At 42.2% G+C, this 14,832-nt stretch overlaps 1 protein-coding gene across 1 annotated transcript; it reads left to right on the forward strand.

Moving 5' to 3' along the window:
* Positions 1 to 13,421: 13,421 nt before the first annotated feature.
* LOC108618619 (uncharacterized) lies at positions 13,422 to 14,055 on the forward strand. Its single transcript, XM_018014695.2, has one exon. The coding sequence runs from the start codon at positions 13,548 to 13,550 to the stop codon at positions 13,854 to 13,856; it is 309 nt and encodes a 102-aa protein (XP_017870184.1). The 5' UTR covers positions 13,422 to 13,547; the 3' UTR covers positions 13,857 to 14,055.
* The last annotated feature ends 777 nt before the right edge of the window (positions 14,056 to 14,832 follow it).

Here is a 14,832-nt window from a genome sequence, read left to right on the forward strand (position 1 = left end):
GTGTGTGTATGCGTTTGTGTATGTATGCGTGTGTGTGTATGTGTGTCTGTATGCGTGTGTGTGTATGTATGCCTGTGTGTTTGTGTGTGCGTGTTTCTTGTGTAAGCTGAAAGACGCGAAAAATTATTGAAATATCTATTGCTCCAAGGGTTCAGGGGATCTCGTAGTCGAGCAGTCTCGACTAGAGCTTTCTTACTTGTTATACCCTGAACCCATTGAAAATGGGAAATCAGGGTATAATGGTTTTGTTGAAATGTATGTAACAGGCAGAAGGAGGCGTGGCAGACCCCACAAAGTATATATATTCTTGATCAGGGTGACGAGCTGAGTTGATTTGGCCCTGTCCGTCTGTCTGTCTGTCCGTCTGTCCGTCTGTCCGTCTGTCCGTATGTTTGAACGCGTCGATTTCCGAAGATATAAGAGCTAGAGACTTCAAATTTTTGTAAAATGTTCGTAATTACAGCGCGGATATCGAGTTTATCATTAAAATTCGATAACTCATCCCGATCTTTTTTTATCGATGAAAAACCTTATCGAAAACCAGTTATAAAATTATATCTTCTACACCTTTATTGCTAGAGTCTCCAAATTTTTTATATATGCTTATATGCAATTTATACAATTTCGGTTTTTGTTAAAATTTACCCCCCACCTCTAAATTCACCCCCTCACCCTCACTTTTGTAAAACGCGTATTTCAAATACTAGAGACTTGTGCTTTGGCAATTACATGCATATTCATGTTATAATCATAATCTGAAAGTTTCATGAAGATCGTACGTCCACAAAAAAAGTTATTAAACAATTAAGTTCTCATAGTAAGCGCACACTGCAGCCCATGCGTGTTTATGCGTGGGTGCTTGTATGTGTATGTGTTTGTGTATGTGTGTGTGTTTCTTGTGTAAGCTGAAAGACGCGAAAAATTATTGAAATAGCTAGCACTCCAAGGGTTCAGGGGATCTCGTAGTCGAGCAGTCTCGACTAGAGCTTTCTTACTTGTTAGCCTTCCGATCGTTGTCCTTTCGTCCGTCTCCTGTTTGCCCATCCGTATGTCTGTCTTTCCGGTCTACCCTTTGGTCAGCTATTCGACCATCCGTATAATTGTCCGTCCGGCCGGCATCTGGTCAGGTCTATTTCTATCCATTATATCGTAAGGTTAGACCCCCTTCTGTACATCCGCCCATCTCTTCGCACGTCTCTCGATTCGTCCGTCTGTGTGAGATCGTCCGTCCCTTTGTCCGTGATTTCATGAGTCATTTTGTCCCTCCTTTCCCCCGTTCTATCGTCCGTCTCTTCGTCTGTTCTATCGCTCGCCTTTTCCCTGCTGTCCATCCCATCCTCCTATTCTCTGCAGTTTCGCCCACTTTGCAGTTCATTTCAATGGGACCCAAGTGTAAGCTTATTAAGACTTGCGAAAATGCTTGTTGCGAAAAGTTGTCAGCAGACCCATTGTTAATGGAGACTTACAAAACAATCATGCTGAATGCTTGAGCGAATCTTGTGCCTGGCCAAGATTCACAAATAGAAATGCTGCAGCAGAGCTGCAGTGAGTAACTGTCAGTCGAGCATACCCCAATGCAATGCTCCATTCGGCTGGGGCTTTTGTTTTCACTGGCGCATTATGAATGCGATTTTAATCTAGGCTAAAATACTCGGCAACTTAATTAATTGCGTGCGCTCCCATTTAAAAAGCACAGGAAAAAGTCGAGAGATGAAAAAATAAATGCAACAGAAATAAAAACAAAAAAATAGAATGTTTTATTTCATATATGTACATATAATATAAATCAAATTTAATTTTAATACCAAATTACAGTTTTTAGCAAATTAATTATGTGGCCGGCTGCTGTAGAGCGAGTTGATTAGCTGCCTTCCATTTCCATTTCCATTTCCAGTTCCACTTCCATTTCCATATGCATTTTCATTTTGTATTTTCATTTGAACTATTTCATTTGTTTATTTTCCATTTTTGTTGTATTTCTAACTAAAACTAAATTCGTGTAAAATGCGAAAAACTTTTTGCCGTTAATAAATTATACGTAATTAAAGTGGACTTAGCAACTATTTAATTATGCTACGTCAATAAAGGAGAGCGCCACAATTAGCGAGCCATATTTGCGGCTGCGTTTCGACCAATGATATACGAAATAGACAATAGAAATATGTATATATATATATATGCATATGTATATAGCCATGAATATATGTGCATGCGATATTCATGTATGTGATGGATGTTTCTACAGCAAAGCTATCCTTAAATGTATATCAATTACCCAGTTATGTCGTCATTATTATTGTAGCTAGGCAAGCGATAGCGGGACTTATATATAATATATATCTTCATACATGCACATACATTCATGCATACAGGCAAACATACATACATACATACATACATGCATACATGCATACATGCATACATGCATACATGCATACATGCATACATACATACATACATACATACATACATACATACATACATACATACATACATACATACATACATACATACATACATACATACATACATACATACATACATACATACATACATACATACATACATACATATACAATGCCATCTGTCTTTATTCCGCTTTCAATGCTCAGTTTTTCAATTGCATTTCATATTTCTCCCACATTTTGTTCACTTCCTCTCTCTCCTTGTTTCTCCCTCCATCTCTCACACACTCTCGCTCTATTCTTGTCCTACTTTTCTTCTCTTGATGAAATACCGTCTTTCTTTAGATCTATCCTTTCTGTTCTGATCTCTCCTACTCTCACTCTCTATGTCTCTCTCTCTCTCTCTCTCTCCCCTCTACTCACTCGTTCTCTCACTCTCACTCTCTATCTCTCTCTCTCTCTCCCCTCTACTCACTCGTTTTCTCACTCTCAATCTCTTCCTCTCTTACTTACTTTCTCTCTCTCTCTTTCTCTCATTACCTCATTGTTTTCCTGTCCATCTCTCACACACTGTTTCTCTCTCTCTCTCTCATTCACTTTTTTTTGTCTGACTCCTCTCCTCTGGATTAATTTCAATTTTTCTCTTAATCTATCCCCCCACTCTATCACTCTGCCTTTCTCTTTCTCTCTTTCTCATCCTTCTCCCTCTACACCTCTGTATCTCTTACCTCTTAAGAGTTACGTCTACTTTCTGTCTTCACAATTGCTTCTATTTTCATATTCACATTAGGGGCATTCCCTCGTTTTCACATGTCGAATATATGAAAACTTTCAATGGACATACATATAAACATTCTATATATAGACACAAAAAATCTCTTTGTCGACAATTAAAACTTTAACTTTTTCCAGCATACATACATACATATATCTCAGTGTCGCTTCCATCTGCTTCTCGCCCTCCCTCGCTCTCATTCTCTGCTCTGCTCATCGCCTGTTTTCTCTTGGCAACACAATGCAAATTGTTGAGATGACGTCACGTCCGTTGATTTTATTTGCAATGACACAATTTCAGGACGCAACGGCTGTACCGGATGCCGAGCGTATGGGGGCAGGGGACAGGGGACAGGGTGCATGAGCCCAGCCAGCTCTAGGGGCGGATGGGGTAGGGTAGCGCCAACAGTTCCTGCTTGCGGGGGCGCAACTTTGTTCGCTGTTCAACTCATTTGTAATCATTTGGGCGTTAAATTTTTTGGCGCATTCATTGCTCGCCTCTGCTGGCAGCGACTTTGGGGCTGCTTCGACACACCCGCACAGGCACGGCACCCTGCCTCAGCTCAGCTCTGTTCGGTACGGTTCAGTTTAGCTCAGCTCAGTGATGTCGCTGTTGTTTTTTACAACCTTCATAAATCTTAATTTTAGCGCATGCAGCAAGCAGCTAACAGAAATGGTCTAAAAGATGGCCAAGAGTGAATGGGATGTGGAGCAGGAGTAGGGGATGCTCTAAGAGGACAGCGGCACGGGCAGGGGCAGGGGCAGGGGCAAGGGGGCTTGGCAACGTGACTCGTTTTGAAGTTTTGCGCTGCACTTTTGACGTAACCAGCTGGCTGACAGCCGGCGGCGGGTGTTGCCAGCGCGTTCACGATGACGCGTCGGATGGATGAGCTAACTGAAATTTGTCGCACAACAACAACAACAAGCAGAAGGAGGAGGAGGAGGCGAGGAGGCAACAACTGCAGATTGAGAAGGAGAGGGACGAGACGAAATGGGACAAGTTTTCATCGCGTTAAATTTAATGCTTGTCTCGCTTTTGTTTTTGAGCGCATTTTTCCAGGAGTACTGAGCAGTCTCCATGTGACGCTGCCCACTCCCCACTACCCCCACACGCCTACCCGATTGGCCGCCCTCAGGGAAAGTAAGGCAGTCATACTGCCATACTCAGCAAATTGTGCCAAAAATTTTTGGTCTGAGTCGCAAGAAAATGTTTTTTAGGTGATGGGCAGTGGAGAGGGGGGGGGGGGGGGGAGTAACTATAGCTGCATGGAAGGGACAGGGGTGGGTGTATCAAGAAGTGGAGATGTGTCGGCTCTGTGCCCGAGGGTCGCCGGTCTCCGGTCGCCTGGTGGCGCATCCAAACGCATTTTGAAAGCTTTTAGCTGTTAATGTGGCATAAATTTGTCTTTTGTTGCTGCTGCTGCTGATGCTGCTGCTGCTGCTGCTGCCTCGGCTTTGTGGGCGGAAATTGAAATAAAAAGTATTCAAAGCAACGGCAAAGTGGCCAAAACCAAAACGCAAACTTGAAACGCCCCCAGGCACAAGTCAACGCCATGCCAGCTGTGGCAATAGCAGGCGATGGAGGAGGGCTGAGGGGGATAGCAGTTGAATGGGGGTAGAGGGTGATAGAGGGGGAGTGCGGGTAGCTGTCATGCAACAGCAGTGCGGACACTTCAAGTACTTTATGCAACAAATTTATCTGTGTGTGTGTGTGTGTGTGTGTGTGTGTGTGTGTGTGTGTGTGTGTGTGTGTGTGTATGCACTCACATTTAGAATTTATCGATTCACATTAAATGGACTAAAGCATCTTCGGAGCGGGTTCAATGCTGTCATGTAAACTGATTTGGTAGTAGAGCTGGAACTGATAGACTAATTGGAACTAGAGCCTGAGACTACTATTGGAAGCAGAAGTGGAGCTGCAATCGGAACTGGTAGCGATACATCAACTTCAATTGGAGCAGAGGCATGGGAGCTGGAACTATTTAAAGCTGGAACTTCAATTGAAAATGGAAATAGTTCAACTGAAAATAGGAGCTGAAAATGGAGCTAGATCTGAAACCTAAGCTCAAACTGGGCATAGAACTTGAATTGGAGCATTCAATTGAATTGAAATTGAAAGTCAAGCCATGAGACGATCCAATGCAAGAAATAAAACTGGAACTTCGGTCGCAATTACAGCTTAGACCACAGTTAAGCTCGGAGCTGATAGTCGAAATTGGAGCTGAGACTGGAGCCACAGCTGGCACTGATATTGGAATTGCTGCTGTATATCTAGAACGGAAAGACAAACGGAACTGATCCAGCTCAAACGTTTTTTAAGCTACAGCTGGAAGTAGAAGATTAGGGAACTGTCTTAGCATAAACTTGAAGTTGTAACCAAACCCTAAATTGAGGCTGAAAGCGGAACCAAAACTTTAGAATGGAACTGAAACTTGTTCATATCTAAATGTTAAATATCCAACCTGACCTAATACATTGCGAATCCAAAGCTGAAGGCTTCTAGCCTGTTTACAAGATGTAATCTCATCGATGAATGAAACTAAGGACACGCCTCGAGTTGAATCTCTGTCCCAGCAGGATCCACAGCAGCGCCAGAGAACGAACTGCTTCCAAATTGAGATTGATGACATGTCAATGAAATTTATTGACACGACGTCGCTACAGCAGAGCACAGCACAGCGCAGCAGAGCAGAGCAGAGCATAGAAATGAAATGGTATATGTCATTGGCATCCATTTTGTTAATACTTGGCTCTGGCCTGAGTTTGGGGCTGGCTCTGGGGCTCTGAGGGTCTGAGGCTCTGGTCTGTGTCATGGTCGCTGTGGCAAGCGCCACTAACTACACGTGCCACGCGGCGCAATCGAAGCATCAAATTGACTAATTTGTGTGAAGCGAATTCTGATTTGTTGCCACGAAAAATGTTGAATAATGAATAATGAATAATGAATATGCCCCATCTAATACCCATTAGAAAGCACGAAGCATGACGCGGCCCAAAAAAGTGTGAAAAATATTTAAGAGGGAGAATCGTTAAGCGAATTTGCCAGAAGTGGAAAAAGAATCCTTGAAGTCATTAATGAACTGGAAATTTGTGTGTAGTATCAAAACTTGAGAATCTTGAAGGTTCTGTACATCAATCTGTATGTTAGAGCTATAATGTCATAAGTAGAGAGAGATAGAGAAACAGAAAGAAATAGATAGAGGTAGAGAGAGAGAGAGAGAGAGAGAAAGAGAGGGGAGCGAGAGACAAAGATATATAGATAGAGAGAGAGAGAGAGAGAGATATATAGATAGATATATATATATATAGAGAGATAGATAGATAGATAGATACATAGATAGATGGAAAGAGAGATAGACAGAGAGCGAGAGAGATAGATAGATAGATAAATATAGATAGATAGATAGATAGATATATAGACAGAGAGAGAGAGAGAGAGAGCGAGAGAGAAAGAGCTATGTATAGACAGATAGAAAGAGAGAGGTAGAAATACTAAGCAAAAGTAGAGTCTGTCATTCGCTGGCTCTGTGACGAATAAGACACAGCCCACCCTATGGATCTATTCATCAATATACTCATAGTATGAATGAGTTCTATAAATGTCTATATAATCTTTATAGAATTTATTATATTGCCAAAACAAGGACACTGAAGCAACCTTGCCTACCCTACACAGGAGGAGTCTGGGAATTTATTCGCATTTTCGAATATCTTTTACAGCTTCATATTATAAGTAGTACTGTAGTTGTTGTTGTACCAATCACTCACTATATATTGCTCTTAAAGCTCTATGAAGACAGTGTTTTGCTGTTGCTCCTCCTCAACCTCATTCTCAATTTTAAAGCTGTCCGCTCAGCACAGTCAGAAGCCTTACGGCCGGTCTATCGATGACGTTGGCGATAACGATAACACTTACTTGAATGTTAACGCCATTGACAATGCACATTTCGCCCGCCCAGGCCACACGTCATTCAATTAACACATTGGGATTTTTTTGTTGTATTTTGTTAAGTACAAGTCGATTATGTTGTCAACAGTTGTGCAATGCCCGCCTTGCCTCAGCGCCCTCTGGCTCGTCGTTTATCTGTTTGCTGCTTGCCAAGCAATCAGCATTAATGTGAATACATATAAATTTATGTGTATGCACTTTCTCGCTCATTAATTTCAATTTGAATGCCATACAATCGATACTCGATAGGCGGGTGTGCCCTATCAGAACTCTGGTTGAATGGATATGCAGAGATACTAGAGTTATGAGCTCTGGTATAGCCACTAACCAGGTTACTGGTATAGCCTAGCATTTCATGTATATTAATAGAAGTATCCAAAGGCAATTACATCTCAATTGCTCAACTCTTGTCATTTCGATTACAGGATATCTGTTAGTCGATCTACGGCACTTAATGAGCTGTTTCATTTTGTTTATTTTACTTTATACATTAAATCAACATTTATTGTGGGCTGTTTGGGCGTTTGTCTGGCGAGGCTCAGATATTGTAAATGTATTAAGCTCCTTTTTTTGTTTAAATATACCCTGTAATGTCGAATTCACAAATAAGGAGTGGACTTTGACTAATTAAGCAGATTCGAGCGAGTCCTCATTTCTATGATCTTTTATCGACCAGCTACTGTTACTGAACGATTAGCATAAACGTATCGATTATTTACTGAAAATTTTAATTGATGTATTCAAAGTGACTTCTGAAATTATTGTAATATTGTTTACTATCTTAAATAAATATTTACGTTTTAATGTATAGCGTAAATATTTCGAAAATATCGATATACGCTCCATATATGTTATCGTGCTGTCAAATATCATTAAAATTCCTTACGCTTTATTTCCACCTGTTGTCAAAGTGAAATATCAAACATATTTTCATTATACATTATGATCCCGATAACTCGAAATGGCAAGGGGCTCCGTTTTTATTTCGATTTACACAGGAATTTAAATTATCGAGAATTATTGAGAACGGATTTCTTTCAGGGGGATAGAATTTTTTCCGATCTATCGCGATTTTTGGGTTACAAATTATCGAGATTCGACTGTATTCTATATAATATACTACACCACTGTCTTATCTACAGGGTATGCTTAGACGTAATGCGTAGAATGCCTCTGTTTACTGTTGCCATTTTGCAGCGCGACTTCAGTTCAATATCCCATAAAAAATCCCCCCGAAATGCTGCTCAATCCGAAGCCGGTGCCCGTAGAGCAATATGATTATCATTTGGCATTCGCATTGAATTTGGACTCATCTATTTGTATAATTGTTTGTTGTGCTGCTCTACATTTCAATTCATTTATAATCAATTGACTTAGTATGAAAATAAGGAGTCGGCCTGGCCGCCCCGCCCCCTTCCTCGTGCCGACCCCTGGACATCGCTTCAAAAGTTCGCATTGCTGCATTCGGTTTACAAATTAATTAATTGCTGCCATATGCTAATTAAACAGCATTTTTATACTGTAATTTCGTTGGCATGCAATGCGCATACACTCACACATTCACGTTCGCACGCACATTCACACACACACATGCACGCTCGCACGCACACAGAGAGAAAAATAAATAAATTCCAAGCGTAATTCTTTCAAATGATGTGCAACATTATTATTGGACCTCGAATGCGAACAGCGCAGAGCTCACAATACAGACATAAATGCGAATACGTATATGTATGTAGGGTATACTCGACTCAGACATATCCTACTTTCCAATAGCTGAAGCTGAAGTCTCTTTATACATAGCTTAGACCCTTATAAGGAATGAATTTATTAGTACCCAATATTCGTACACTTACAGATACCCTTGTTTACTTAAATTTATTTCGACATACCCTAACTGCAATTGACTTACATATATATGAAATGCATTAGCTAGGAGTAGTACACTAGCAGAACCCTCTGTTTCGTGTGTGACGTTTAGAAGGCCAACATGCCCTTTCTTTCAGTTTGCACATTATTTACAGGGTATTTGTCAATAAGTATATTTTGCAACTCGCTGTAATATGTTTCGTTTATCATTTATGTCGGATTAAAGCGCTGCCATACAATACCAATTTATTTGTGCAAACAGTTAAGTACGTGAAATTACCGTTATTATGGCTAAATGCCACTCACAGTGAAATTCAGCGAATGGCTTTGCGGTGAAACAAGCTAACACCTATCCACCTGATTAACCCCTGCCACTATTTATACAATATATACAAGTGTACATACTTGACTAATGATGCATTTCTATGTTATACAGTTGCATCGTCGAGCAATGAAATACCCTGGAAATGCCATGGAAATGCCATAAAAATACCCTAGAATTGGCAGATGTATACATGTATGTATCAATCAATTGGAATATTTGCCTGAGTTTAATAATACATATAGGATAACTGCTAGTCGGGTATTGCCGACTTTTTTTTGACTCTAATCATAGTGATGAATAGATTCCTATTTACAAGATTAATATATCTTCCACGTGGCTTCGCGTACTGCTGATAAAAATTTGGTCTATATAAAATAATAGATCCAAAGTTCTACTTTGTATATAAAACCAGTAAAACTCAAGCCATTGACTAGGGGAAGAGAAACAGCACCCTAATGAAGAACAATTTATGTTTACGAGTGAGGTAGAGTTTAATATGAAACATGACTAAATTTATAACCAAAAATATAAATGTGACTAAGAACTAAATGTAAATATAACTTAATACTTAAGTTACTTTCATATAAACTAATTTTCAATGCTTATAGGATTATGTTAAAATAGGGCTTAGGGTGTCCTGTACTCAAAAAAAAAAAAAAAAAAAAAAAAAAAAATTATTTCTCTTAAATAAATGTAGCTATATTTTTGCCCACTTCACTCAAAGATGTTGCACATGGCATAACGTGCCGTCATTGGCAACATTTGCTCTATGCAAATTGTGAGTCTGGCTTCAAGTGCTGTCTCCTTTTGCGCAGGTGCAGCGTGCTTTCTCTTTCATGCTCTCGCAACATTAGCGTGCATAGCAACAATGTTGCTGGGCAAGCAGTGCGCATGCACTCTAGCAACATGTTGCGCGCACTTGTTTTGATTTGTGCACAGCTTGTTTATGTTTATGAGCTAAACAGCTTACAGCCAGACCCAAAGCGAACGACAGGTGGTTGCTGTGTCTGTGTGTGTATATTGGTGTGTGTGTGTGCAGTGTGAGAATATTTATGCATAGCAATTGCTCAATGTCGCCGTCTGTGTCGTCCAGAAGCCAAAAGTGACGCCAGTGTCCAACCAAAAGCTTCAGCATTGGCTGCTGCCGGCATCAAAGCATTTGTCATTCTGCCTGGCAGCTGTGTGTGTGTGGGTGTGTGTGTGTGTTGTTACTGTGGGTGTTGGTTGTTGGCTGTGCGCATCTATGCAGCAATTGTTTGGGCTGCCTTGGCGCTGCTTTCGATTCGCGCCGTTGCCAAAAGCAGATTTCGTCGTATACCTATTGACACAGCCACACACACACGCACACACACACGCAGGTGGGCCATAGCCTCATTTTTCTTTCTGCTGCTGCTGCTTCTTCTCCTGTTTGTTGGCCCATTCACGGCACACTTCACACATTTTGCAGCCGTCGCGCTGTCACTTTCAATCTGGTCGCAGCTCAACGCGAGCTTGGGCAGCCCAGCTCCATCCGCCCGCCGGCGAGTTTGGCATCTGCTTTGGCCACACGCCAGCAGTTGTCCTCGCCAAAAACTACCTGTCACACACACACGCACACGCACACACACATGCATGCATGCAGTGGCGCATGTGACTGGCTGCCTGCGGCTATGCAGCATAATTCGTTTTGGCTCCTGCTTTGCCTTTAAGCCGCTTACAGCCGCTGCGTGGACGCATAACTGGGCTCTAACTAGCCCAAATGCCAGGGGCAACCACCCCCCACCCCCCCACCTAACCGCCTAAATACACAGCTTTCGCTGCAGCTGCTCCACTGATCCCTGACTCTCTGTTCGCCTTCTCTTGGCTCAACACAACTCTTGCTAATGCTTTCCAGTGTTGGATAATGCTATGCATAACTACTCCCTAATTGTTCGAGAAGAGCTGAAATCTTCAAGCTATGTATCAATTGCAAATATATGTACATAGTTGTGTCACTCTCATTCCTTTTCTCACCGTCCCCACTATTCTTTCTTTCCCTTTCTCTGTCTCTGTCTCTGTCTCTCTCAACTCTTTTCCTTTACTCTGCTCTCACTCTCTCTCTTCTGTTTTCTAATCTCTTTCCCATTCTTTGTTTTCTTTCTCTCTCTCTCCCACACTCTCCATAAGCTCCAACTCGTAGACCAGCTCCCACTAGCATTTCTGATTTCTTAGCAAACTGTCAAACATCAAGCGGTTTAACTTTCTCCCAGGTTCCTTCCATCCGTCCAGATTTGTCCACGACTATACGTTAGTCACAATCTGTTGCTCGTCAAGGACCCAGAGCCAAAAAGGTGCTTCATTGCGTCTGGCAGCTGTAAAAAGGCTGACTGACTCATCGACGACTGGCCACAGACTCGGGCTTCAGCTGTGTCGAGTGGCCGACATTGTGCTCCCTGCTAGTTGAGTCTCCTCCTTTTCATCGTTCCACAGTTTCACCGTTCGCTGTGTTCCTCCTTTCTTCCGCTCTCCTTTCGGGGGCATCCAGTGGGAAAACACAAAGCTAAATCGCGCACAAAGCCAATTGCCTTTCCTCTCGCCTGTCGGCTGGGTGGCAGCTCCGGCGCGCTATTTTACTCTCTGCTTCTTCTCAGTTACGGATACTCATTTAAGTTGATTCACCGCATCAACAACAACACACACACACACACACACAGTCGCAGTGACGTCGGCGTCAGCAGCGACGTCGCCAGCCAATGACACTTTATGACAATTGCACTTGGCGGCTTAAAGGAGACGCCGAAGTGAGAGAAGAGTTCTGCTCTACAAAAAATGAGTAGAAAGGAATGAATAAGTAGGAGTACAACTAGTGGAGAGTGCCCTTGGAACCCTCTTGAAATACCCTGTGCTTTGATTCCAATTGTCTTGGGCTTTTGATATTCAATGGCAAGCAACTGTTTGATCAACCTCAGCTGAATAGTGAATAGAGCACATGGTTATCGATCAGTGAGCAAATTATCGATAGTGGGTAAGCAGAGCTTTATTTGTGTACCAAAGTCACTGTCATCTTAATCTGGGCTAACATAGCAAAGTAGAGGTCTGTCGTCCTGCAGAAGCAACTTAGTGCAAATCGATATTTATCGTTGAGGGACTCATCTCAAGATCTTGTGTAAACTCCATGTGCATATGAACGAACACTTTTAAGTGAATTCGTTTGAGAGAGAATCATGAATCGATAATTATCGATTATCGATGACATGACTGATAATCGCAAGTGCGTAAGAGATTGTGAGATTGAGATTGTAAGTAATTGAGTGACTAAGATCCAAAAGAAGTTTCATCCAAATCTCAGGTAGAAATGTAGCCGGATGACTCTCCTGAATGGCAATCGATAGTTTTATAATTAGTTAATTTCCTTTTGTCATTAGTCAAAGTCGTTCAGCGTTGCTCACTCGATGTGATTAGTCACATTTATTCTCACATTCTCTACAGCCAGCACAGGGTATCAAAATGGGGAAAAATTCAAACAGAAAGCAGCCAACGGCACAAACAAGTGCAAATCGTTCAGGGAAAACTGGCATCGCTGACGCCAACTTCGGCTCCAAAGGAAATCCGTGTGAGTGGGCGAGGGGGCATTGCGGGCAAAAATCGTAAACAAAATGCCGGAAAAGGCAGCAACATGGCGACAGCGCAACCACGTGCTCCACATGCCTCAGCGAAGTGCATGAGCAGGAGTCCTCGTCTCGGCTGTCGTCCTGTCTGCTGGCTTGTCGCCTTGATAATGACTTTTTGTCTTTGCTCAAAATGTCACTTGATGTCCTGGCGGCTCGCGCTCAGCGCGCTCAGGGCTCATCCTTCAACTTGTTCACGTTGTTGTTGCTGTTGTTCCTGTTCTCGTTGTTGTTGTTGTTGTTGTTGTTGTTGTTGTTGTCTCGTCCGCACATATTCGTCCTGCTGCTGGCTGTTTTGTTCGTGGGCCGCCTTTGTTCGCGCCGTTTCGTTTTCATACCGTGAGGTTATTCAAGTTCATGCGGCTCTCCTGCTCGTCTCTCCCTTGCCGTGTAGTGTGATTAATTGGCCATGAGGCGGCGCTGGGTCGCGTTGGCCTTGCCCGAACTGTTGAGATACTCTCAGCCTGCTGCCTGCCTCTATTCATGTTTTCTCCCTCTCTCACTCTTTCTGTCTCACACACAGTTCGAACATTTCGTCAAAAACTTTCCCTTCGAAATTCGTTTGCTAAATGCCTAGAGATCATTAGTGCCGGTGCAGCATGCAGATGGGCTACAAGCTGCGCCGGGTGCCGCAGCAGCGTCGCCTGGTCCGTCATCTGATGCGCATCATCCTGGAACTGCTGCAGAGCACGCAGCGCCCGATGCGCGACACGGAAATCATCTCGACGCTGGCCGCGCGCCTCCGACGTAGCGACCCGGAATTTCAGCGCCAGGTGGCTCTCAATCTCGAGGATGCGGTCAGCTACGGCATACTGAAGCGCCAGCTGAACGTCTACTCCCTGCGCTCCAAGCAGTTGTCGCTGATCGTGGAGAACCTAGCGCCTAGCAGCGGACGAAGTCAGCGCTGAACATCGGCTCAGTATACCACTATATACTGATGATGGTCTGAGGAGCACATTCAATTACACCCGAGTACATCGATATATTTTTAAGAGATCCAGTACAAATTAAAATTATCGATATATATAAATCGCTAAGCTCGGCTTTAGTTTGTGGAAAGAAGTTCAAATAAAATCGCAAAATATGTTGACAGCACAGTAAAAGAAAGTTGTATAAATTGTTATCGATATATATGTATTTTTGTTGCGCTAAGCTCAACTGGATGTATATTTATAAAACTAGATCAGTAAAATTACCATATATATGCTATTAAATACGCTCAAATAAATTTATTAAATGGCAAATGCGTATCGATAACTATCGATGACATATAAGGAAAATTTTCGGTGTAGTAATGTTTGAAGTAAATGCATGCACGCCTGCATTGTGCACTTGCATTGCTAATCAATGCTACCAGCTTATCGATAATTATCGATATCACTTGAAGATTGATATATAGGGATAGTACCAATGTGCGATCAATTGGAGCGAATATTATTGTCGCAAATACTATTGGTAGCTATCGATTGTACTTTAAACCTCACTTATAATGGATATAGTGAGTAGAATAATCAGTTAACCCTAACGTTTCTTGTATTAAATACCCACCGATAACTATCGATTTTAGGTGTAATAATCCAACGTTTCCACTCTCCAGATACAGCTCAATCGAACGCTGTCGATATGCCGTGTAATTAATGTCCGGATTAGCGACTGACAATGCAATTCCAATTTGCAAATCAAATCGCTAACTGCCAAAATAATCGATAGCTGGCATGGACCATGGAAACTACATATGTATAAATGCCAACATGTGAGGCGTGAGCAATTGAATTATATTTGATAAAACACAATGGCAAATGGCAGACGGACGGACGCACAATCAAATTCGAATGGAATTATTATTTGCGTTAGGCTCGGGCGGGGCAAACAGAATCAACTGTA

The sequence above is a fragment of the Drosophila arizonae genome, chromosome X, assembly GCF_054131065.1.
Source record: "Drosophila arizonae isolate 15081-1271.41 chromosome X, UAZ_ARI_1.0, whole genome shotgun sequence".
Classification (NCBI taxonomy): Eukaryota; Metazoa; Arthropoda; class Insecta; order Diptera; family Drosophilidae; genus Drosophila; species Drosophila arizonae.

Coding starts and splice junctions, on each gene's coding strand:
- LOC108618619 (XM_018014695.2), top strand. CDS start 13,548: ATGCAGATGGGCTACAAGCTGCGCCGGGTGCCGCAGCAGCGTCGCCTG.